Source organism: Botryllus schlosseri, chromosome 9 (genome assembly GCF_051294905.1).
Source record: "Botryllus schlosseri isolate E-star chromosome 9, Bs_hap1, whole genome shotgun sequence".
NCBI lineage: Eukaryota > Metazoa > Chordata > Ascidiacea > Stolidobranchia > Styelidae > Botryllus > Botryllus schlosseri.
Window position 1 is genome coordinate 4,785,490 of NC_137244.1, and position 27,344 is coordinate 4,812,833.

At 41.2% G+C, this 27,344-nt stretch overlaps 3 protein-coding genes across 10 annotated transcripts in view; 1 reads left to right on the top strand and 2 right to left on the bottom strand.

The window, feature by feature from the left end:
• LOC145446953 (uncharacterized) overlaps positions 1-27,344 on the bottom strand; it is an 83,231-nt gene that overhangs the window by 9,031 nt on the left and 46,856 nt on the right. The window lies entirely within an intron of this gene.
• LOC145446957 (uncharacterized) lies at positions 1,073-26,320 on the top strand. 6 transcript variants are annotated; one of them, XM_080325365.1, is made up of 7 exons: positions 1,283-1,662; positions 2,243-2,342; positions 18,052-18,137; positions 19,103-19,188; positions 19,951-20,116; positions 20,998-21,048; positions 23,534-23,621. In XM_080325365.1, the coding sequence occupies exons 1-5, from the start codon at positions 1,631-1,633 to the stop codon at positions 19,956-19,958; spliced, it is 312 nt and encodes a 103-aa protein (XP_080181491.1). In that variant the 5' UTR covers positions 1,283-1,630; the 3' UTR covers positions 19,959-20,116; positions 20,998-21,048; positions 23,534-23,621. The 6 variants fall into 6 exon arrangements, with proteins under 6 accessions (XP_080181489.1, XP_080181491.1, XP_080181490.1 ...); XM_080325364.1 differs by having other exon boundaries at positions 1,293-1,662; positions 19,103-20,116; XM_080325360.1 differs by having other exon boundaries at positions 1,315-1,662; positions 18,052-19,188.
• On the bottom strand, positions 9,525-15,594 carry LOC145446935 (uncharacterized). 2 transcript variants are annotated; one of them, XM_080325320.1, is made up of 5 exons: positions 14,540-15,594; positions 14,444-14,476; positions 14,343-14,385; positions 14,245-14,284; positions 9,525-14,181 (listed from the first exon to the last, which is right to left on the bottom strand). In XM_080325320.1, the coding sequence occupies exons 3-5, from the start codon at positions 14,369-14,371 to the stop codon at positions 12,634-12,636; spliced, it is 1,617 nt and encodes a 538-aa protein (XP_080181446.1). In that variant the 5' UTR covers positions 14,372-14,385; positions 14,444-14,476; positions 14,540-15,594; the 3' UTR covers positions 9,525-12,633. The 2 variants fall into 2 exon arrangements, with proteins under 2 accessions (XP_080181446.1, XP_080181448.1); XM_080325322.1 differs by having other exon boundaries at positions 14,444-15,594.

Consider the following 27,344-nt stretch of genomic DNA (forward strand, 5'->3'; position numbering starts at 1 on the left):
CAATATCAATGGGCTCCTGAGCTGGAGCTACTTTACGTAAAAAGAGAGATCCGGAGCTTGATCTTGAGCAATTCGACATGGCCTCCTGCTTCAAAGCCCTTATTACGAAGTACTTCAGTTACACTTATTGCTAGTAGAGGTGGCCATAATAAATCGAGTACTCGAATCTGAACTGAGTAATATTCCTGATGATTTGGCCGGAGTAGTGAGAAACAAATGTTTTGAGACCATTAAGTGATCTAGTATGAATGCCCTTTTCGTAACTTGTAAGCCCTGAAACCTCTATATTTATCGTATACATGCACCCAAAGGTACGCACGTTAGTACAAAGGTACGCACGTTAGTGGTAATCACATAGCTGAGACATCGGGAACTGCCCAAATAATTGGAACAAAGTGGAATGAAATGGGTAAGTTTGAAAAATACCAAGTTATTATTACGTATGGTAGAACTGGCAATAACTACTTTGTAGTAGCATAAATGTAACATATTTGAACTGTTCAGATCCCGATAATGTTATGACGCCAGGTTTATTGATACTCAAATACTTGACCCGAGGACTAATACTGGATGGAGAATCCAATTACTCAGGTACTCGAGTAACCGGGTTGTGATTATAATCACGAAACCCTCAACTTCGATGGATAGCTCGGCCAGGGAAATGAACGTGAGTAGTGAGGGTACCTGGAATTGGCGCCGTCCAATCAAATTTCACCACGTCGCCCTAATTGCCACGCCTACATTACCACATCATCCGCCCATTGCCGCACCTATGGGACACCCCTTGCCACATCATCCACCCATTGCCGCACCTATAGCACACACATTGCCGCACCTATAGCACACCTATTGCCACATCATCCGCCCATTGCCACATCACCGCCACATTCATCTGTGTCACATCATCAAGCGCCACACCTATAGTGCCACATCATCCATTGCCACATCATCACCGCATTGATTGCCGCATCTATATTGTGCACAGCGCCGCATCAACCAGCGCGATGTCGATTGCTGCACTTATAACACTCATTACCACGCCAAAACTTACCTTAGCTAGAATCGAACCTGGTTTGAATGGGTATAATGTCACGTCGCTCACCACCGCGCTATTGAGCAAACTAGCCGTATTGAGCTGTTTTGAGAATATAACCGCCGATTCTCTCTTAAATTCCGAGACAACACCTTTTTCGAGTTATTACACATAAATGTAAGACTATAACAGCTGTGTCATCATTAATTAGTCAATGATTTTGGGGAATTCTGCAAATGCAACTTAATAATACAGATATCGCAACTCGCAAGCATAAAGGCCTACGATCACGCAAAGCTCATGCGCCGCGCATATTGCTGAATACTATTCCAAGAAATTGACGCGCGTAAATGTGGTACGAATATAGTTGCTTACGATTCCAAGAAGTCGGGTCACATCGACAATATGAATTAGAACATTCTAAATATATTTGCGATTCCAAGAAGTCGGGCCACATCGATAATGGGAATTAGAACATTCTAAATATAGTTGCGTTTCCAAGAAAACGCCGCGCTGGCGATACGAATTAGAATGTTTACTTCCGACGTAAAGCAATTCGCATTCTGAAAACTTCACACTTCTGTTAAAAGTATTGCCATGTGCGCAGGGATGCAGGCATCGCAGACGAGGTAAGATCAATGTATTTTCGTGTCAATTTAAACTCAATTTAGCTATAATTTCTCGATACAGCATTAGCTTACTTGTGAACGCAGATTGATTTACGTTGAGATTTCTCCAATAGCTAACGTAATAGTGAGTTCTGTGCGCGGCTATAATGTTAACCGGCAATATAGCCGAAGTCGCACAAATTCGAATGTATATGCAAGTTTTCTTTTATCGTATAGATTCGCACTAAATTTGGTTATAATTACGCGGGTATGCACTTCGGATTTGAGATGGATGTTAGTCTATGAATTCTTGCTTTACTCACGACCTAAAGTTGATAAATTGCGAGTTGTAGCAAGCATCTAACTACTGAGATTATGCTGATTTTACAAGCCCATAAGCCGCTGCTTTTAGATACGTAATGGAGCTGATTTAATAGGTAGTGCAGTGATGCTTTATCTTACCATTTCTGATAGTGAATAAAATATATAACCAATATAAACTTATGCTTATAGTGCTACGAATAGCATAGCTATATAATTTATCGACTATTCTAAGATTCGCTACGCTGCCGCGGATTGAAGCTAAATTTTTTCATTTCAGATCAAAACGCCGACATCGCACACACAATTTACGCTCAGAAAATTTCACATTTCTATCACAACTAGGCCTATCTCTCTATGCACTTCGACTGATGACGCTGGTAAGTTACCGCTGCTTTTAGATATGTGATTTTAATAGCTAGTGCACTGATGCTTTATAATAACATTTCCGATAGTGAATAAAATCTATAGCCAATACAAACCTATGCTAATAGTGACACGAATTAGCAGAGCTATATAATTTATGAGCTATTCTAAAATTCGCTACACCACAGCGTCTTGAAGCTAAATCTTTAGCTAGCTTTACTCATGCCATAAAGGTGGTAAATTGCGAGTTGTAGCAAGCATCTAACTACTGATATTATGTCGATTTTACAAGTCCATAAGCTGCTGCTTTTAGATATGTGATTTTAATAGCTAGCGAGTAGTATAGTAGATCGGTCGCGATTCGTAATGGGCTCTTATGGGTGCGGCGGTGACTCGCCTGGAAACTCGTGGTGGTGACTCGCCTTTTCAGACCCCCCTCTCGGCGGTGAGTCGCCATGTGTTCTTATGGGTGCGGTCGTGACTCGCCTTTTTTGCCATAGGCGGTGGCGGTGATTCGCCGTGAAAACTCGTGGTCGTGACTCGCCTTTTTTGCTATAGGCTGTGGTGGTGATTCGCCATGTATTCTTACGGGATCTGTGATGATTCGCCATGTGTTCTTATGGGTGCGGTCGTGATTCGTACTTTCAGACATCTCTCGCGTGGTGTTGAATAGTCACCAACAATAACCGCACAAACGGAAACGTGGCTTGTTGTGAGGATTAAGCAGTGCGACCTATATTCCGAATGACCTGCGCACTGAATTGTTTCAAGGCCAACCGCGTGCTACTATCGAATATTACACTAGACCAGTCAGTGCGAAATAGTTTGATCGTAAATTATGATATATGATATCGTAGTTTAGTCGTGTCAAATGACCGATCGTGTTCTCTTTCCTCACTATTGATTGCTACCTGAATAATACTTTCGGCTTATTCGCTGTTTCGCGCCTACAGAATAGTCTGCTGTTCACAACCACAACAAGAATCACAAGTATACACATTTATACATTCATTTATTACTCTGAAATCAAACACTTCACAAAAGCACGTCCAATCGTATCATTCGCTTTTTTATCATCGCCAAAATTATCCAAGTATTCCTCGGCTGAAAACCCTTGAGCTCTTTTTATCAAGAATGCAATAGCATGATCTCCACACACATCCGAAGTTTTACTCTGTAACTGTTTCTCAGTCACAGAAAATTCATCCGGCTCCAGGAACTCGATTATCTGAGGTTTTAGCGGTCCGAAACCTAGCGAATCATGAAAATGAGTATCGTCATCTCTGTATATAGACACCCAGTGAGACCCAGGCAAACTCGACTCATCGTAATTAATGGTGATAGCGAATTTTCCGCTAATTGGTTTCTTCGGCAACTGGTCTACTGGATAAGTCCCTAGATATAGACTTTGTGTGTCAGGGTGGTTATAGAGAATATCATTGATCTCAGACGTATTCATATTTCGACGACTTGTCTTTTTTGATTCAGCTGTAGAAGATGTTGAAACTCCTTCAAACATAACAAGGTTACGGAGGTTGGTAAAGGCTTCGACGTAGTCAAAACCAGATGCACAGTTCCTGTCTTATGAAGTTGATAACATCCCAAACTATTATCGGGTGTCAAATCAAACACAAAAAGAGTGTATCCGTTGACATAATCTTTGCGTGAAATATTTAAAGGTGCCTCGGATTCCCAGCGACCTGTCTGGGAGAATAGTGTCATATAACCTTCCAGTCCGCCGAGTTTATCAAAATCGAAATGAAATTCGCGTCCGTTAATTTGACGCCCATCCACACTTAAAGAAAGATTTTGAACATCAAAGTGTTTAAAGTTGAATGGGTTTTTGACTCGAACACCGTTAAATGTCGTGGTCTCGACTAAACCAATTACGATCTTCTTTGGCATGGTGCCGCTAACTAACTCTCTATCAATTTTCGACAAGCCCGCGGCGAATGTATGAGTCGACATTTGTAAGCGTATCCAGGGGTACTTGGCAGTATTCTTCTGTAATACAGACTTGTGTGCTAAGCTTACACTTTCAGCGATCTTCATCTGTTTGACATACACCTCCATTTCGAGTAAAACAATTTGTACATCTTCCGCATCACCAAGCAGACAGAAATTATCTTCGTTACGTGTAAATTTTAATTTCATGTCGACATTATCCAACATACATCTAGACTGTTCAAAAAGACCCATTCGAATTTTTCCGATCAACTCTAACGGAGTGCTGTTTTTTGTAAGGTCTTTTCGTTTAACATATCCAGTATTCGCTGCACCAAGAACGTCCATAGATCCAGCGACATCTTTATAAAAACCTTGTCCTTGCACAAAACTCTCCGAGGCACCATGTGTATCATTCAACAACCGAGAGATATAAGCTTTGTACGCATGACAATTATCCGAATTTGTGATAAACTCATTTGAAATAGTTACATCGATTTGTTTGAAAAGAGAATCCAACATGTTATTGACCAGACCCACTTGTGTATCGTTTGCTAAATCAGTTCCATCGCGTTTAGTGAGCTTCAAACGTAATCTCAAGAACGTGTTTTGTAGATCCATATATCGATCCGTCCTTGGTAATTGTACTTCCATGACATTACCTAAACTATGGGGTTTGACGACGACATATTGCGATTCCTCAATACTGGTTTGTGTGTGGGGTATACTAAATATGTTTAATCCCGAGTTATGACATTCTCGGGAACCCACGTGCATCAACATAGTTCTTAGTCGAATATATCCTGTTGTTTACGACGACGTTTGGATGAAGTGTTCTTTGACTTTGTTTTTTTCCTTTTTATAGCTTTTGGGGTTAAAATTTTATCAATCACTCGACCGCCAGCTTGTTTACTTCTCTTGACAACACTAGACTTGATCGAGTTACCCCGTAATAGATCTCTCGCTATTTCACCTCCAGTTCGTAACAATTGACCACCAGCGTATTTCGCAATAGGTGTCACTAAACGACCGAGTGATTTAAACAAACTCCCGATACCGGAACCGGCTTGAACTCCACCACTAAAATATCCATAACCATCACCTGTCTGGTTATAATGACGATGGACAGAGTGATGATCACACGTGAAAACAACTTTCATAATCGCTTCCTAATGTTAAATGTAGCTTGCAATGAACGACTTATTATATTTATAGGTTCCCCAAACTCATCCCTGAGGTAAAGACATACAGAATCTACAACATCTTTTGAAACAGGGAAATAATACGGATTTGTCGCTACCCAATTATGCGTGACAATACCAGGTGTCAGCGGTATAACTCGTAATAAACGCGCTAACGTATCTCCAAGTAAGTGAGGGTGAATAATATCGCAATACACAAACAAATATTGACCAATCGCCGGTTCGGTTAAAGTGAAATCGATCTCCATGAGGGCTAATTCACAATATCTCGTCGGGATGTTGTTGATGGTGAGTAGTCTGTGCTCAAAATCAGCCCCGAGGATAGAGGTGGTTAACGTCACTATTTTCATCGTGCGTGGAGTGTCAATGTGGTCTCTATATCGTGTACTAACTGACCGTATTGGTCCCGGATGGTGATTTTTATATCGCGGACGTGGTTACTCGACACTGGGAAATAAAACGGTTTTTCATATACAACTTCTTGTCTCATACACGTCTCGTTATTTACTTGGATCACACGAAGCAATTGACTCATGTAATCACCCACCGGATGATATCGTAGTACATTCATACACACAAAAAGATATCTGAGGTGGGGTTGAGTTGGTTTAGGTTTGATCGATGTGACATTACATACTGGTGTCGACACTTGATCAACTACACTGAAATAATTCGTGAATATATCCGTGAGGTGGAGTGTGATACGTTTCGAGTAACGAATTCCGAAAAGTTCATCGTTGATTCTTTCGGTGAAACAGTGTTTGAAACTTTCAGATAATATTCTTCGCGTCAACTCGAGGTTGTTTGCATAATTCCCAAGTGGTGATAGGTACGCTTCTACTATTCGATCTTTCTCATTATGTAGCTCCCAGAGTGCTTGATCGCGATTGATTATAATTCGATCAAGAGATTCACTGACAAAACTCATATCCACCAACGCAAGCTCATTACAAATAATTTCATTCGGTAACACCACCGAGAATTCGCCTTTGGTGCCAGACAACGTGATGTAACTCATATTGAATCAACAGCTCTACGACGGAAGCGTAGGGTTACTGTCACTGGTGCTTTTCGAAATTTAATAGGGTTGCCAGCTGCGTCACGTAGATAAATTCGTATCGTTCTAAAATTGTTTCTCGCTAAAGCAAAGAAATATGGTTTTGGGAATATGTTGATTTGGTTTTCATTCGGTTTAGCGGTTACAGTAACCACCCATAAAAGTTGTTGCAGCTTGTTACCGTGTGGTCTTGGTTGTATCAGATCACAATACACATAAACCTTATCAATCCGTTCCAACTTTATCGCGGGTGTAAAGATAAATTCTACCACTCCGCGGCGATGAGATAAAACGCGTCTAAATGTTATTGTATCCAACACAGAACCAAGTGGTATCAATCCGTAAGGTTCGGGTGAATCATGCGTGGTACGGGGTATGTGTTTGACGCTAGAGTCTGCGGTATCGGTATTTATGGGTACACCCCGCTTGTGTCTTTTTTTACTCGTGACTAATCTTCTGAATGTGATTCTAAAGTCTCCGAATCCTTGTAAAATGAAAATGTCCCCCATGTAATATTTCTCGTACGATTCTAACATTTCACCGATGCTGTAATACGAGCCTTCGGGAATATAATACCGATCGGTGTATCCTTTCGCATCGACAAATCCAAAACCGATACTTTTCGCTGTCACTTCAATTCGCGGTTGAAAATCATTGGGGAAGGTCAGCTCACATAACCCTAGCTCATGGCGACTCATTTCTAATTCTTTGTAAAGTTCCGTTTGAAAATCTGTGCTAGTATTCAGAAATTTATCCAAACTCGCATTCGAAGGTAGAGTCAACCACATTTTATTGTTTCTTTCAACATATACGATGAGGTGATGGATTCGGTAATGAATACCCAAGTGAAGAAGACAGTAGCGTTAAATATATCTCACGATCCACCCCGACAGAAATTTGATATAATGAAAACACGATTACACACACTAACATACAAATCTGTACAATAAACACAATCTGGTTTTTCAGACTGTTCGAGACTTGACCCATGCGAGATGAGACGGAATCAGAATCCATAGTTTGGTTGAACAACATTTTCAGAGTCTATTTATACAAATCCGAGACCCAAGAATTAAATGTAGACGGATAACCCAACCATTTTACAAGATATTGCGTTTTCTTTCCTTTCCTGCGAGTAGACAGGATTTTTTCGATATTGTAAATATTATTATTTTTAGTTATTGGTTGTAACTCTTCACGCTGAAAGCAACCATCTATAACTTCACCATGGTAGTCTTTCAATTGATAAGTAGGAGGGTCACCTTTACGACATTGAGATACGAAAAGGATTTCTTCGGTCCAACTCGCCAAAGCACTTTTTACAAAATTACCACGTGATTTCGAAATCCTGACGGGTGTGCCGATAGTTAGTTTGGGTTTTTTAGGGGTCATGTCACCGTATAACCTATGGAAAATTTGTTCTTGATTTGAATAATCAACATCCGCTGGAGGACACCCTATAGCCACGTGAAAAGTAGTGTTATACCCCTGACATATCTCAGACAGGACATTAACATAATTCAAAGTCTTATTATGCGTGAAATACCGGTATAACACTTGCTTCAGAGTACGAATAACACGCTCGCATATCGATGCTTTCAGTTCACTATTTGTATGAAAATGTCGCACATTGTTCTCTTTTAAGAAAGTCTGAAACGTACGATTAGTAAACTCGGAACCTTGATCACTTTGAATAACATGAGGTATACGATCCTAAAATGATTCCTTGAATCCGCGAATAATACCTTGCGAGGTTTTGTTCTTGAGTGGATACAGATATAAAAATCGGCTGAAACAATCGATCGTCACCAACACATATTTGAAATTGTCGGTTTCTTTTGAAAGATTTTGCATATGCATGAGATCGGTTTGATACTGAACACCGAGACCGGATGTAATCACTCTAGGTCTCTTAAATTTCTTACGATATGGAAAATGTTTCGTGTACGCATCCTTGCTCGAAAGAAACTCCTTGACTTTGGCTCTATTCCGCCCTCTAGAGAATACGTATGCACCGCGGTAACTACCAGGTAGCCCTGGCGTGAAATACTTAGTATGGCTACCATCCGTATCGGTTCGGGGTCTTGGGTGTACGACCACTTTTCGTCTTGGCATGTTGAGTCTTTACTTTGCTTCGTTGGCTACTCGGTGATGGTGAGTGGGGTTTAGGAATCCTTGATGGTTCACCCTTGATCAGGCGTCGCAGCGCGTCCAACTCACTAGCCGAAAATAGATTCCTTTGTTCTGATATATCGATTTTCATCGGTTGATTCAGTGTGTCGTGTTTTGTTTGATAACGATTTAGTGCGTCGTTATATAAGGCTAATTTTCGTTCTTGGGGTATGTTCATCTGTAATATGTCGCTCATACATTTGTCGATATCCAAATTCAATTTCTGAACTTCAACCTCATTGATCGGGTTCGGAGTTATGAAGATTTTTTTGAAAGAAGTCATTTTTTGAAAAGATTACCGAGTAAACCAGTGACGACGGGTAGGATGCTTGATAATAGAGTCATAAACATACCACCACTCTGGTTAACCATGCGTTTCTTATGTCGAATAGGGATGTCTTTCCTGACAAGTCGACGTAAACTACATTTATGAGCTGATAGTCGCTTTCTTTTATACTTTGAAAGAGGGATGTTGCCGTTTAAAATGTTCTATGTACAATCGCATTTACACTCGATCAATTCTTTGCTGGCTCCCGATATAATTTGCTTGCGTATCTCGGTTTTACTTTTATGTAGGAACTCTAGTGTGGGTATATGCCGCCGTGTCTGAGCTGGTACCTTGGTCATTTTGAGTTTAAAGTCGTCTCTGCGCTTGGCTATTTATACCATCGGGCTATAAACCACCATGGTTTCACCAGGAAATATATTGGTCATAACTCGTCGATTTTCAGGTGCTTCTTGCGTGAGATCAAGGAATAAATAACTATGAGGTTGTCTAGCAGCGTCACGATAAGCCTCTGTTAAAAATCTAGAGTTTGGATACATTTGTCGACCAAGAAAACTGATCTGCTGTTGGTCGCGCGGATTCTTGAAAATCACCATATACGAGCTTGAAAGACTCAAGTCACGTGCCCCTTTACCCTTGTGGTACAGGTTCTGCGTGATATAGCAAATTGAATTGGCTGAATGATGTGAAAATCTTGTAAAGTAGTCTGCAATTTTCGCGGTCTCAGTCATGAAATCATCCACTATAATCAAGGTGTCTTCAGAGCAAATCTTCAACTCTTCTAAAATATCTAGACCGGCGTGGAATTCTACGTTATGCATCGTCTTGAAAACCTCCTGATAATTATTGTAACAATATACGACCCTGGATACACTAGGTTTAATCATTGATGTCGCATGTCTAATCAACTTTGCAACAAAAGTAGTCTTCCCACTTCTTGAAGGACCACTCACAATACACGCGAATGGGTGGATCAATTCCATCATTTGTTGTTTATTGAAACTCGATAAAGTGCATGTGTTTATATATCAACAAGGTTGGGAATATCCACTGTTGTAGTCGTCGTGTTCTAGCGGAATATAAAAACCCAGTAAAGTTCGATTCAACAATTTTCCACGGGTTATGAAATCTTCATCTGTTCCTCATCGTCAGGGGAAGTTGTAGTGTTACGAACGCTTCAGGTCGTCAAGCAGCTGACCCCAATCTGTAAAATAATAAATCACATAAGAGGATTCATAATAAGAGAGGATTCATAGCGCTTTAAAATCTAACAGTGTTACTATACCAAACTATAGACCTTACCACGGATCACAAGTTTTGGTGGTCTGCTTTTCATCAATCGGGTATCGTCGACGTTGGGAGTTGTTTGGTAGAACCAAGAATCATGAACCGTGGTAATTCTCGCTCCAAGGTAATCATCTCTACATGTAAAGTGTATAAATCTAATGACATGACAGACTTTAGATAGCGTTATCAATCTGGAAAACAAATGATACGTTACCTCACACAAGTAAATCAAACATATAAACAAGTAATAAACAAGTAAATCAAACACACAGAATATACAAATAAAATACAATAACACACAAAATATACAATTACACATTTAATGGCAGGGTTGACACACCATCCTCGAGCACTCGACGTTTGGCATAGAAATAGGAAAATGTTTTACGCTGTTGTTTGTACGTATAGACACCCCCATCTCTGCACCGAAACCCCTTGTTCACTCCCCCGACAGATTGCCTAGATGTCAAGAAACCCAGAAAAGTTTCGAAATCGACTGGGTTGGATTTCTGGAGACCTTTGGAAGCCAATTTTTTCTTTGGACCATCACAAAAGTAATTTTTGGATTGGAGACCACAGAAAGATGTACCACCTTCATACTCCACTTTCATCTAACCCGGTTGACGAAGGTAATACGCGTACGTGTCTTTGCAACACTGCCTCGAGCGATCAAAAGAAACCGGGTCAACCAAAAACTCAGTTCGGTGCTCATCACAAAAATAGCGTGGAAACCAGTTCTCATATTCAAGATAAAATTCATCCCATTTCTCGGGGATAAGAATATCATCGAATGAGGCTGAATGCGAGAGATAGAGGGAGTCTGTGTCCATCATTAATAGCATGAAGCACTCGTCACGGAAATATTTACACAAGCAGTCATAAAAAAACGACAACATCTTGAGCTTAGCATTGTTATACACCCAGAATCCTACTTGAATACAGTTACCACACTTGATCGTTTTAGGTCGCTTCGTTATTTCAAATAGATCAGCGTTCAATTCGTCACATTTCACAAAAAAACGATCCTTCACGTTGGTGCCTAATTCGCTTTTATCACAGTAGGAGGTTCGTTTGAATTTACGCGGGTTCATCAAGACGCGGCCATAGCTGCTGTTTCCGGCTAATTTTTGTGTCAGGGCAATGATCTCTAGGCTAGGGTCGCGGTCCCCAGCTCGTCGACAGTCTGAGACATTTTTCGCAAAGTTGTCAAAACAGGTCTTTTTTGTGAATTCGACCGCCTCATGAATTTTGGATATAACCAACCCGTGCTCTACATACCACTTGATCAAGTCAGAGGTCAACAAGATTTTCTTGCCCCAGTATGAAGCAACTAACATGCGCGTGGGTTTGGTGAGTAATTTACGATCAATGGCAAACTGTTTCATGTGACCTGTCAAATGCTCGCGAGACACCATCGTATTTTTGAATATCGGACATAGTTCAACAAACTTCCTTTGTAAATGTTTTGGCGTAAAAATATCAACTGATAAACATCCGAAGAATGTATCGGTCATTACCATCTCCATCAATTTTTGTGCGGTGACAGACTTGGCTCGAGTCAATTGTGGTTGAATACCATTAAGATATCGCACAATATCAGGATTATCCTGTTTCTCCGTGTGCCAGTCGCATTCCCATTTACATATGACTTGGTAATTGAGGCTTTTGTAATAATCATGAACACGTTTAGTCCGTTCTCGACGTTCCAAATCATCACAGCCAAATCTGCACTGATGTGCATGGAAATGACATCCAAGAAAAGACAAGATTACCCCTTGACCAGCTGAATTACGATAGAACCCATCAGCCGGATAATTACGAGCTCCTACACGGATTTCAGGTCCATTAAAAGCATGGTGGACATGTACATTGTGGGTATACGAATACCAGTTTAGCCATTGAGCTGCTGTCTCCCCCCATTTCGGCGCGGTCTTCACCGGTTTGAATTTAGTACACTCAGCATCAAGTGGTTGCCAATGTACCGGGAAACCAGTTGGACTAGGTTCACTCAAAGCAAAAAGGTATAACGAATTGCTGTCCAGCCCTGTTACATGTTGGGTAATCTGAGCGTTTTCCTTATAAAAAAATTCTTTGATTCGAGTTTCACCCTGTTTTTGATATCGATGGAAAATGACTGACGGTCCACCCACTAAATTATCTCTGAATAGCGAAACCAGATCCTGGTGTTTATCATTGAACAAGGTGAAATCACGTGGAATGCTATTGAAAAGATGCCTCGATACAACCCCGGGTAGGGAGACGGCTTCTTTGAATATATCCACACTGAATTGACTTTTGAAAGATTGAAATTGTTTTTTTAACCCCTCAATGAAGTAATGAGTATCGATTGCGTTGTATCATTTGAGATAATCACGTAAAGTGGTCATTTTGTTATCGTTCCAAACCTTCAGACAGTTTTCATATTCAGCTGTGGATATATTACGACCTTTTAGCGAGCTGTAAAACTCATCGTGGCTAGGTAGACTCGTATAATCCAGCTTTTCCAAACTAGTCAGAAACTCATACAGAAAATGACCTTTAGCGGCGCTACATTTGAAGGCTTTCAAATAAGCATCGTACGAGAACCCGGGTGCCAAGTAATTTACAATGTCCAAAAATTTGAGTCTGTTGGTTGTCAACGAGAGGAAGTTGTTACCGCGCTTCAATACACTCAGATTTTCATCAACGAGTAAACCCATCAAGTACTCTTTGAGACAGTTCAAGTCATACCGACCACCATTGAACGACAAAACAGGGATTTGTTTTAAATATCGCATAAACTCCTCTTGTAAACGTTCAAGAGGTATTTTTTTCTCGGAAGGATCGAGTGCTTTCATTTCGGTAATTTTAGTTTCGAGCATGTCCAAGTAGTGTTGATTTTCCGTCTGTAACAACCTAAATGACTCACTTTGAATATCATGAAAATGATCAACCATTTCCGCACACAAGTCGTTTGGGTCACCGTTCGAGACAATTACATACGGTTCCAAGAACCCTTCCACATTAGAAGATATGCTAACAGAAATGGGAATATGTTTGCACTCCCATGAAGTTTTGGAGGAATCTGGAATATCACACTTCTCAAACATACTCTCGATATCAAACGCGATACGGTATTTGAAATAACGAAGCTGATGAGGAACAAACACCCCTTCTAGATCAAGTTTTTCAAATATGTTCAGAGGAGGTGTATACACGCCGCCGGGAAACACTTCAACAGGTTCCGTTGTACATTTGTGTCTGGTCAATTCATACTGCTCATAAAAAAATCTTTGACAAACATCACATCGATAGCTCTCTGCATAACGGTTCACGTTAGTAATGAGACAGAAATGGTTGCTTTCTAAATGTAAGTACACAGGTTTCGCTTCAAATGTACTACGACGGAGTGCGACAGCTTTACCCTCAGTTTTTGTGTACACAAATATGGCCACATTAAACAAGTCCTCGATATCGTCCAGCATATCAAGAGTTACACCAGATTCTACATTGATACCATATACCGAAGTGAATTGTTGGGCCATTGCTTTTGTATCTTTTCCTAGCGAGTGACCAATACAGCGGAAAGCACAGAGATTGTCTCTGTACCGATTTCGATTTGTTTGATGGGTAAATGTCATTATACATCTCGCTCTCGCAAGCCACGTCGGTAGTTTAATACCAACACAACCAATCAACACACCCTCGGTAGGATATTCATATATCTGCGGGTTGATCAGACAGGTCGATTGGGTATTTTGGAAAACATCCGACCGCTTACGATTGCTGACGCTAGTATTGCGCACGTGGTTACTGTTCACTACATACGATTTCACCGCTTGCCAGTTCTGAGATGTAATTTGCTGCTTTTGGTTGTCGATCTCTGGCGGTGCGTGTTCTTCATGATTCCAAAGGTGTCGAGTCATCTGTAAAATTGATACCGCGTGGCTACATTCAACACTTGGGAATATTAAACTAGTGTTACTTACAATGGGGTTTCTTTTTCGGTATCTTCCTTGGATCTTTATACTAAACAAGTAACACGTCAAACTATGTCGCTAACATAGTAATATAACAGATAACTCACCAGTAGACTTGTGTACCCCACTTAATCATTGAGTTCGCTTTGTCTGTTCAACAACAAAATCATTACATCATGCTCAATAGTTCTACACAGCAATAACTCACCGTTTCAATTCTTTAATCCCACGGTTGTTTTGTCTGGTGGATAAATAAATAACAAATTATATTCATAAATCAAAGTATTCGCACCGAATAACTTACCTATTAAACCCTTAATCCCTGTGTCAATGTAATCTCTATATGTAAACTATATAAATCTAATGACATAACCGACTTGAGATATGAATTAATGTTATCCACCTGGAAAACAAATGATACATTAACACACAATACAAAAAAAAAATCATATTAAACAAACATAATGTACAATTAAACCCCAATAACGCCACACACACAATATATACAAGTACATCTCAATAAAATTCAATGACAGGATTATTTTCTTGGGTCGCTATGAAAATGATTGAGATCATGAAAAGACACATCGGCATCGTATTTCGATATCAGCTCAACCAATCAACAAACCGTCAGTGGGGTATACGTAAAACTGTACATTAGCCAGACAGACTGCCCTGTATTTTGTATCTGGTCGAGAGTCTTGTAACACATCTAGTGCCGTTTCCAACCTTATAGATTCAACAAATTCATCGAATTCAGCTAGTGATGTAATCGCTGCTGGGACTTCTAATACGCTATCGATGTTCGCCGACGCATGAAAATACCGAAATCTCCCAGCCGCGACGTTATGTAAAATGATTCCATACGCAAAATTCACTTTGAAACGAGTCGACTCTGAGAAAAATATCGCTTGGATATCGCGGAAAACATCCGGTATCTCACGATCGATGACTCGGATATTATACACGCGCCGACTCTGATTCACTACATATGATTTTATCGCTTGCCAGTTCTGGGATACAACTTCTTGGTATTGGTCGCCTGTCTCTGGTGGTGTGTCTTCTTCCTCGCGAACACGACTCCGTCTGCGTCGACTCACAGACTTCAGCCCCACCTGACGCGCTATATCTGCGTGGTTTGGTTGCATTTCGATCGTTGTCGTAGAGTTGCGTTCTGTGGCTTCAACTCTTAAATCAGGCGTCATAGGATCACCAGAATTAATCGCATCAAAGATATCCGCATTCTCTTCAAATTGCGATTCAAATGCATTTGGTTCATAACCAAATTTATCAAGATTATCTATCTGAGCCTCGGCCATTGTACAATAATTAATCTAACTGCTCCAACCAACGTTTATGTCTGCGACAGTGAAGTATAACAATCTGATCGTGGTGTTGGCTATTTATAGATTTAATTCGATAGTAGCACGCGGTTGGATGGAAAATAATTCGGCGCGCAGGCCATTCGATATATAGACCGCCCGAATACTGCGTAATCCCCAGAACCGATCGCGTTTCCGACTTTCAGAACCGGACGTATTTAGTGTGTCACAGATCAAAACGCGGCCGCAGATATCTGATTTTTCAAAATCGCACAGCGCACTGCGCTTTAGTGAATTTCCTGTTTAGCGAAACGGGCGATTTTATTGTGTCACACATGTCATACGCACCCGCCAACATCTGTTTTTTCGAAATCTGAGTGGTGTATTTCACCATTTTAACACATTGTGGTGTCATTCTCATGGTTTACTTTTTCAGTTGATAGTTACATATACTCGTTATGGCAACTAGCGCGATTATTGAGAATTACCTTCTCTACTATCATAACTTGACAACCCCCACATTGAGCGAAACGGAAAAATTCATCCACGGAGTACTAGATTTCTATGTACATGGACAAAACGTGAGCCGTGTTCGAAAGTGTGATTTTACCGCATTGGTTAACTCGATTCGATCATACGGCATCGACTGGAATGGGGTTTTTAGTGTCATAAGCATTGCAGCGATGAAAAGTGACATACGCACCCTAGCGACGTACAGAGATTTAGCAACAGACATCTTGAATACTCACTACAGTACATTGATAAGTGACTGGGTAAGAAGAAAATTCATTCGTGTCGTTTGTCACTTGTGAACGGCATCCTTTCTTACAGAACTCCTGTAAAGTTTATTTCAATCCAAGTCTATTCACGCGGGCCATCAGGATTATACAAAGACTGTTAACTCACTCAATACCACGTGCCTAATTCTATAAATATCGACGGGTTTGTTGATGACTCCCACTTTATCAAACGATGACATCGAACAGCGTCAACACTATGCAAGTCGGAGCAACTTCAAATTTTCACGTCGGTGTCAAATTCGTCTCATCACCCAAAAGAGGTGGCGTTAGCCGATATCTCAAAGGTATATTCATCGATGGCAATAACGAAGAGATATCTTTCACGTGCTTCAATCGTGATTTGTTCGGGAACATTGAGAAAGCATTCACCAAACGAAAAAAACTCATGGTCAAATCCGGTTGGGTTCAAATTGATAAATTTACTGGAAAACCTGCTGTATTACTTGGTCGGGCTTCGTCAGTAACTCTACATGGAAAATCGAGACATACGACTGAAGAATACCCATTATTGACCTGTGAATCGGTATACGGAAATAAAGATGAATACGTCTCGATCGCCGCTGCTTGTGTTTCTCGAGAGGAGAAGATGGTCAATTCTGGTGCCGGAAAGGAGTTGAAATTATACAGTTTTACATTGAAGGATGATACTGGTGAGGTGGTTTTGGACCAATGGAACAAAGCCTCACTCGTACCCGGGAAGAAATATCAACTCACTCGTGTTAAAAACTGTGTCGGCAGATTGAAAATCGATCCGTTAACTAGACTTGTTGAATTGAAAGAATAGTTTGCATATTTGAATACCACAATACAATATTTCATTTCACGTAAAATGTATGACCTATGTGTTTCGACAACTGGGTTAGCGCAGTGTTGTTCTACTGATCGAGGTGTGAAAATTGCGCTATCGCGGTGAAGTTGTGACTGTAAACAGCAGACTATTCTGTAGGCGCGAAACAGCGAATAAGCCAAAAGTATTATTCAGTTAGCAATCAATAGTGAGGAAAGAGAACACGATCAGTTATTTGACACGACTAAACTACGATATCATATATCATAATTTACGATCAAACTATTTCGCACTGACTGGTCTAGTGTAATATTCGATAGTAGCACGCGGTTGGCCTTGAAACAATTCAGTGCGCAGGTCATTCGGAATATAGGTCGCACTGCTTAATCCTCACAACAAGCCACGTTTCCGTTTGTGCGGTTATTGTTGGTGACTATTCAACACCACGCGAGAGATGTCTGAAAGTACGAATCACGACCGCACCCATAAGAACACATGGCGAATCATCACAGATCCCGTAAGAATACATGGCGAATCACCACCACAGCCTATAGCAAAAAAGGCGAGTCACGACCACGAGTTTTCACGGCGAATCACCGCCACCGCCTATAGCAAAAAAGGCGAGTCACGACCGCACCCATAAGAACACATGGCGACTCACCGCCGAGAGGGGGGTCTGAAAAGGCGAGTCACCACCACGAGTTTCCAGGCGAGTCACCGCCGCACCCATAAGAGCCCATTACGAATCGCGACCGATCTACTATACTACTCTAGCGTACTTATGCGTTATCATAACATTTCCGATAGTGAATAAAATCTATAGCTAAACCTATGTCTATGCTATAATTTATCTCTTATTTTAAAACGCTATGCCACTACGGGTTGAAGCTATATCTTAACATTTCAGATCACCGACATCGCAGCTGTTCCAGACGCCAGCGTTCAAGCCTACATCGTTGCGCAGCTACATGTATATCGAAGAAGTATGCCAAGGTCGTATCATTTCAAGTCGCTCAACTATAGCATAGATTGTACCCGCAAAATGCAAATTCGTATTAAGTGTAGCCTGCCTAGCGCCGCATATTACTCGATGTTCAGTAACGCCGTATTAATGTAAGCTGCGTTTGCCGGGACTATAGGAGCGAAGTCACTCAATACAAATTCCCTAATAGGCTCCTGCTAGATGATGATAATATGAAGCCACTAGTCCATAAGCTGCTGCTTTTAGATGCGTGATTTAAATAGCTAGTGCACTGATGCTTTTCCGATAGTGAATAAAATCTATAACCTATGTCTATGCTATAATTTATCTCCTAAAACGCTATGGGTTGAAGCTATAACATCACATCTGTACCAGACGCCGACGTTCAAGTCTAGATCGTTGTGCAGCTATAACTATATCAAAGAAGTGTGCTGAGGTCGTATCAAAGTCGCTCAACTATAGCATAGATTATGCCAGCGAAATGCAAATTCGTATTAAGGGTAGCCTGCCTAGTGCCGCTTATTACTCGATGTTCAGTAACGCCGTAATAATGTAAGTTGCGTTTGCTGTAGGAGCGAAGTCACTCAATACAAATTCCTGGTTCTTGCTAGACGATGGTAATATGTAGCCACTATCGCCTGTATAAATCGAAAGCAAGTCGCTACTGCTGATTTAAATAAAATTCGCTACGCCACAGCGTCTTGAAGCTAAATCTTTAGCTAGCTTTACTCATGTCATAAAGGCGGTAAATTGCGAGTTGTAGCAAGCATCTAACTACTGAGATTATGCCGATTTTAGAAGTCCATAAGCTGCTGCTTTTAGATATGTGATTTTAATAGCTAGTGTACTGATGCGTTATCATAACATTTCCGATAGTGAATAAAATCTATAGCTAAACCTATGTCTATGCTATAATTTATCTCTCATTTTAAAACGCTATGCCACAGCGGGTTGAAGCTATATCTTAACATTTCAGATCACCGACATCACATCTGTTCCAGACGCAGGCGTTCAAGCCTACATCGTTGCGCGGCTACATGTATATCGAAGAAGTATGCCAAGGTCGTATCATTTCAAGTCGCTCAACTATAGCATAGATTGTACCTGCAAAATGCAAATTCGTATTAAGTGTAGCCTGCCTAGCGCCGCTTATTGCTCGATGTTCAGTAACGCCGTATCAATGTAAGCTGCGTTTGCCGGGCCTATAGGAGCGAAGTCACTCAATACAAATTCCTGGCTCCTGCTAGATGATGATAATATGAAGCCACTAGTCCATAAGCTGCTGCTTTTAAATGCGTGATTTAAATAGCTAGTGCACTGATGCTTTTCCGATAGTGAATAAAATCTATAACCTATGTCTATGCTATAATTTATCTCCTAAAACGCTATGGGTTGAAGCTGTAACATCACATCTGTACCAGACGCCGACGTTCAAGTCTAGATCGTTGCGCAGCTATATCGAAGAAGTGGGCTCAAGTCACTCAACTATGGCATAGATTGCGCCCGCAAAATGCAAATTCGTATTAAGGGTAGCCTGGCTAGTCCCGCTTATTACTCGATGTTCAGTAACGCCTAATGTAAGCTGCGTTTGCTATAGGAGCGAAGTCACTCAATACAAATTTCTGGTTCTTGCTAGATGATGGTAATATGTAGCCACTATCACCTAACCGAAAGCAAGTCGCTACTGCTGATTTAGAGTCTACTACTTTGAGATGATTGCTATAATGAACGTAGCGAATATCGCCCTTAAACGTACTAAGCAAACTTTGAAACTATTGATTTTATTCGCATATACATTTATACAATTTCATTTTCTTGCTTCAGCTCCTTGACGAAGCGTCGTACGATCGAATCATTCTTGCGGTGATCTTCGCCAAAGGAATTTAAATAACGTTCTGTACTCCATCCGCGCGCCTTATGGACGATGAAGCTTAGACAATGATGACCGCACGTTCTGGAACGTTTGTGCTGCAGACGCTTTATGGAGCAGGTATAATTTTCTGGTTCTATAAAGCACGCAATCTCGTATTTCAGCGGCATTAAGCCAAAGCTATCGTGAAAATGTGTCTCATCCTCATCAGCGTAAATGCATATCCAGTGACTTCCGATTTTTCGAGCCTCGTCATAATTGATCACGATAGCATAAGGAGGAGGGGGTCGCCTCGGCAGTCGATCGATAGGAAATGTGCCAAGGAAAATATGTTTTGTTGACTCGCAGCACCACAATATTTGGTATATTTCATCCCCGTTCATAGCACGGTCACTTTACGACTGCTACTGATTTGCAATAGCTTTTGGAATTCCATGAAACAGAGCAAAGTAGTTTCCGCTGTTAGCCCGCCAGCAGGAAATGTGATTCGTAAACTTAAGGTACCACTCTTTTGTAAGTCAAAGCAATCATCCAAATCATCAGGGCGCAAATTATAAACCAGTAGACAGAAACCACTAGCGAACTCTTCAGGTGTTAGGAGTCCTGTGTTTTTCTCCATTGCACCCGTACCTTCAATCAGGTTATGGTAAAGCTCCGTGTAATGACCCTTATCGAAATCTAGCTCATAACCTCCCTCTGGAATCATAAATCCGTTCAGTTTCAGTTCGAGTCGTTGCATATTATTGTGTATGAAATTATAAGGATTTTTCGTAACATCTCCTTGAAAACCTTTCGTAGCTACCATTCCGATGATTAGGCGAGAAGGTAGAGTCCCGCTATATAGATTCCCGATATCTATCTGCGTCGTAGCAGCCGCAAATGTTCGGGTGATTAACCTCATGTCGATATACGGATATTTCGCCTGAGCATTCACCATCATCGCTGTCTTCACATCGTCGCTGACTCGTACGGTACATAACTGTAATTCCTTTTTTGTTAAGGTGAATTGACCGGTAGCATCTCCCATCATGAAAAAGCTTTTCGGATTCAAGGTAAGCTCAAACTCGAGAGGCACGTCATGTAGGATGTAGCGGTCTTGCAGACATAGTCCGTGATGGATTTTCGCACGTATTTCCACCACGTTATCATCCTTATAGGCTTTACTCCTGTTGTAATATCCTTTGTTAGCCGAGGCGCTAGTTCCACCAATCGTATCCATTTCTCCTAAAGTATCTTTTCTCCATCCTGAGGCCCTCAGTGTGCTATTTTGCACGTCAAGCGGAGTGAATAAATTGTGCAGATAGGACGAATAACACTGTACTTTTATATCTTGTTTCAAAGTTTCGGTAGCGACTTTAATTTGTAGTTGAGAAATCAAGGAATCCAAGATATTATTTACAACACCAACATCATCATCTGCGCCAATTGCTTCGCCATCTTTCTTTAATTGTAAATGAAATAAGAAATAGCTCTCGCTCAAATCGATAAAGTCTTCTGACCCTTCGAAGCGGAATGTTATCACACTAGAGTTGTTCGAAATCGGCGCTATCTTGATGATTCTTTTCTTTTCAACGCTAGTCTGTGTCGCGGGAATGTGAAATAAATCCAATGAGGGATGTACCCCCTCTGGGGACTGTACATGAATTAACTCCGCCATCTATCAAGTCTCAAGTAACAAATGATGCTCATCACCGTGTAATATATATTTAATCGAAAATATCTTTGCGACGTCTCTTTTTCGTGATCTTACGACCTCGTCATGGCATTTTTCTTTTTCTCAGTAAAGAATCGAGAGCGTTCCCAGCGGCTTCTTTGCCGCGTATTTGAAGACTATCGCCGACATTCTCTCCATTAAGAACATCAGAGGCTACTTGCGCACCGGTATGTAGTAGACGCTTCCCGAGTGATTTTGCACCTTTCGAAATTAGGGGCATAACGCTTCTTCCGAACGAACGAAATAAGTTTCCAAGTCCATGACCTCTCTGCACTTTACCCCGAAAAAAATTGATATCACCACCGCTCTGTTGGTGATAATAGTTTCTGAACGCCTCGCGATCACAGCAATAATGACTCCTCATGATGCCTCAAAGCAAGTGTGAGATGAAGAGGCGCGTTCCCGAACTTTATAGCTTCACCTTTATCATCACGAAGCATAACGCGTATCTGGCTTACTCGCTCCGTATTCAGAGGAAAGAAATATATTTTTTGAATAGCATATGCTGATATTCATCTATCCCCGTCGTAACGCGGATATTGCGTAGTAGAGGCGCACTCGTATCACCTACAATTTGAGGGGTGATGACATCCGTATAAACTAAAACGTTGGTCACGGGCTCAGTTTCCCCTTGAAAGTGAATTGTTCTTCGTCTATGTAATCCGGCATCTAGCTCTACCTCCGAACGAGCGCCTCCTCTGAGAACGGGGTTTCTATTATCCATGAAAAGTCTCGGACCGCTGGAACTCTTGTAAGGTCCCGCTATCAAGACCGGACCAGAACCATCTACCCAAATAAACCTTGCCTTTTTCTGGTCGTGATTGATACGCTTCATCAAACTAATTTTATCATGATAATCACCAGCCGGGAAATAGTAACAATTATTATCGCCTTCCGCATCATTCACGTACTATAATAAGCCGTCGTAAGGTTCGAACCTGGGCTGAAAATTATTTTTAAAAGACAACTCGGCAAGCCCTATCTCCCATTCACCAGAATCTATCGGTTTCGCGAGATCGATAGTAAAATCAGACTCGTGTGACGTAATATGAATATATTTCATAATGCAACTCACCGTCTACGAAAATGCAATACAACACTCGAAGGAGAACTTCGAAAGGGTATTTTCTCACCCTTCTCATCAAGTAGCGATATTTCGATGCGTTCTAGCCTATTTATATTAACAGGGAAATAAAAAGGCTTCGTGTAATATTTCGAAAATGATTTACGATTGTTCACCTGTACGACGCGTAACAACGGTAAGAGCCTACCGCTATCTTCTTGTGGCTCAATGATATTACAATGAACATAAACGAAATCGATAGTCGGATCATGTCGCATACGAAAGTTCAAATGAATGATACCCCCAGTGAAAAAATAATTCCACAATGTACAATTAGTATTCGGGAAATGAAACACCAATAACTCCTCCTTCGTTTCCTTATGCATAAGAGCACCGTACAATTCTCCGCGACGTAGCAAGCTACTATGCCCTATGTCCGTCTCTGGTCGCAATTTGTCGGTTACCTCGTTATGAGGTATAGAGATAGACATACTATGATTTTCTGGGAAACATGTTACTTTTGCATCAGGATTGTCTCTTTCCAACGATCTATACATGTCATATAACGAGTCGTATTCTCCCAATTTAAAATGAAAGTTTCTTGCTCTCTTTTGCGATCTGATCCCATACCTATTCTTCGTGATCCTATACTGTTTTTGATAATCCGTAGGGAAGGAGATCTCAGCCAGAGAAACTTCTGTATCTTCCACGTTTTTCGGGACGTCCAATTCAACGCAATAACTCGCTGTTGTATTATCAGGAAATTTATCCATGGAAGCGTTCGAAAATAGCGTGACGTAGCTCATATTTTGAGCTTGGGATTCGGAAGCATATAACCAACGCAAGAGGAGAGGAGAGATATCCAAAGCTCTTTGTTCCCATTCGAAATGGTAAGATTATAGAGAGAGAACGATACGATGACCAGTATGATTACTAGTTGCGCCAAAAACTGATAAAGGTTCCGACTAGACGATATCCTTCTTATCGACCCAGCTGTCGAATCCACTTCCATATCCCAACCAGCGTACCAAATACTGTTCTCGTCCCGCGCGTTTACGCCTTCTTATAATCTTCTCGACACGCCAAGCTTGCGGTTCTTTTACGCGTTGGAGCTCCTCTCTATAAAATCTACCCTGGATGACTTCACCACCGTAATCACGTAAGCGATACATTGGGGGATCCCCCTTTTGGGCGTCTGCGATATAGAAAATTTCCCGTTGCCAGTTGGGTAGGCTGCTTTTCTCAAAAAGATATCGAATTTTCGATATACGGACGGGTAATCCTACAGCGAGGTCGGGATGTTTAGCTTCTTGAAATCCGTAAAGTCTTCTCCAAACCGATTCCTGATTAGACGAATTCACTTGGTTGGGAGCCATAGCAATGCTACGATGGTATGTTCTGTTGTAGGAGTAAGTAAAGTCGTCAAGGACGTTCACGTAATTCCTCGTGTTATTTTTTGTGAAAAATCGATACATAATCGCTTTCATACTACGAATCACTCTTTCGACGACAGAGGATTTTAATTCGCTCCTCGTATAGAAATATCTAACTTTGTTCTCCTTTAGATAGTTCTGGAAAGCGCGATTGGTATATTCGCTACCTTGATCGGTTTGTAGCACTAACGGTACGCGTTCACGAAACACACGTTTGAAAGCAGAAATCATACTTGAAGCAGTTTTATTTTTAATCGCTATCATCCAAAGGTATTTGCTAAAAATATCAATCACGACCACAACAAAACGAAAACCGCTATTGTACTTTGAAATAGATTGCAGATCCATCAAATCGCTCTGAAACTGAGCATTGATACCGGAGACCACTACACGTTCACGCCTAAATTTCTTACGTAACGGAAAATGAAAAGTATAAGTATCTTGTCCTTTAAGCCATTCTTTTTCCTTTTGCAAATAGGCGCCCCTATACGATTTGGGCTGTTTCGGATCAAAATAGTCTACGTCTCCCATTCTTTCCCGTATATACGGGGATTAGGCTTACGCTGTCTCTTATGAAGCCAGGGAAACGAAGGTTGTGGAATCCGACGCGGGCGTTTCTTTTGCGGGCGCTTTTCTTTCGCTACGGGGCTCGCGAGCCCCGTGTGTGCGGCGGGAGGGCGGGCGGTCGCTGCGTCTACGTCTTTTCTCAAGTTTCTCAGTTGAGCAATACCATGCCTATACAGAGCTAGTTTCTCGGAAGCATTCAATGGAGAGCTTTTAATTTTCGATATATGTTTATCAAATTTCTTTTCCCATTCGTCCTTGCTTCGAAATGCGGGGAATTGTAGTTCACGCATTCTTCCCGAAAAGTTTACCCAACAGACTCCCGATGACGGGGATTGCAGCGCCTAATATAGCTAAAACAGACTAGTTAGAAAAAAGTTGCTATTTTATCATAATCTTTATACCTGAGAGGAATCCACCTTTTTGTAGCACCCTCCGTTGACCTCTGCGAGTTTTTTGCGCCAGCAATTGTCTGATATCGGATTTGTGTTTTCCAAGCCTCAACTTTCTCGACGGGGAGATACGTACTGTCCCCGAAGCCAAGTTATGAACGCACTGGCAGACGCATTTTAAAAATTGATTGTTCGATAAAAGTTCTTTTCGCTGTTTCCCTTTAGCGTTTTTCAAAAGTTTTAATTTAACGTGATAGTCGCTCAATCGTTTTCGAGATATGTTGCTTCCCCTCTTCGACATGTTGAATGCCCTAAAATCTGCAGCGCGAGCTGTATTTATTCTTGATATACCGTCAACTTTTGATATGGGAATATTTTGCTGCGAAGACGATAATTTTCGTCTGTCTCTTGCGTCACGTCAACCAGTATGTACGAGAACGGTTTTCGAGTTGCCTTTTTATAAGCCTCCGTAAGGAATCCGGCTTTATCCGGGAACATTTGACGTGAAAGAAAACTGATTTGACTCGCATCACGGGGATTTTTAAATATCACGATATAGCTCGCACTCAGGGTCATATCCCGAAAGCCTTGGCCCCTATAGAATAAGTTTTGACATATGAACACGACACTGATCTTTGCGTGATGGCTGTATCGAGTGAATAGATCTCTGGCCTCTTTCGCTTCCGTCATCATGTCGTCGATCACCAAGAGAACGTGTCTATTTCATTTCTGTAACTTTTTGAGCTCGGAGAGCCCTTGCGAAAATTCTACCCCTTTCATTTTATCGTACAACGCCTGATAATTATTATACAACCATACGATTTTTTCAGGAGCCGGTCTAATCATCTTCTCTGCGTTCTTCACCAACTCATAAGTAAAATAACTCTTCCCGCTACTGCTCGGACCAGCCACGATCATCCGAAACGGAGCATGCAATGTACGTATTCGATCCATTTATTACAGAGATAAAGGCAATGTATGAATTCCATCATTAAGCACAATCCTTTTATAATAACCATAACTCAAAGCACTTCGATATTGCTTATACGTAAACATATCGCTCCCATAGCAACGAAAACCGCTATTGACGCCACCCGTGATCGATCTATTTTGAAGAATGCCTTTGAAATCTTTGAAAGTTTTGTTGGCCGTTTTTTGAAGCCCTTTCGAGTTGTACTTATCGGTGTCGCCTTTGCAATAATAGGTCTTGGAATTCAGGCCTATAAATCCATGACCGACCCATTCCTCTTTGAATAAACCAGGTATACGTTTCGAGTAATTGCGAACCTCAATGCAGCAAGCTTTATCAGTTTTAAAACCAACGGGATCTCGTTCAAAATCGCATTTATGCTCTGCACATGCGCGAGCCACGAACCATTTGTCGTGATTTTCAAAAAATTGTTTTTTCATGGAAGGCTTGATGAGAGAATAGATCGTATCGGAGCTTAAGCTTATGTACGCCGAATCAGTATCTGTTTCGAGGAAAGCCCAATCGCTATCGTCCAAATACACATGCAGACAGTCATATAGGAACTGGAGCATTCTCAGCTTGGCACAGCAGAATATAAAGAAGCCCACAAAGATTGGGTTTTCGTGACAAATGTTTAGCGGACGCGTAGCTACTTCGAGCAAGCCTTCATCGCTCTTATCAATTTCAACAGCATCGACAAAAATTTTTTTTTCAACGCGCGATGGTAATTCTTCCGACGTAACGTATTCGTGTTCCCTATATTTATTAGGGTTTTGAATAGTACGGCCGAAAGCACTATTTCCAATCGTCTTCCAGGTCAACGCCTCCATTTCACGGGCCGGATCTTTCGGGAGGACATCGCCTTTGCTACGCTCAGAGGATACCCGCTCAACGAAGGGTGTGAAAACTTGTTTTGGTTCATATTCGACAGCTTGGAATACGCGAGTCACGATCATGCCACTTTTCAAGTACCACTGAAGCAAATCCGTATTAAACAACTGTTTTTTCGTGAAATAACTAGAGCCCAGAAATTTTTTTGGAAACTTAATATTGTTTTCCTTGGCGTATTCACGCATATGTTCACCGATATCGCACTCGTTTACTTCCATATGTTTGAAAAAAGGAGGTAACTCTTCGAATTTCGATTTTAAATGGTCGGGACAATGAATGTCACACTCGATTGCACCGAAAAATGACCCGTCTAGCGTGCGC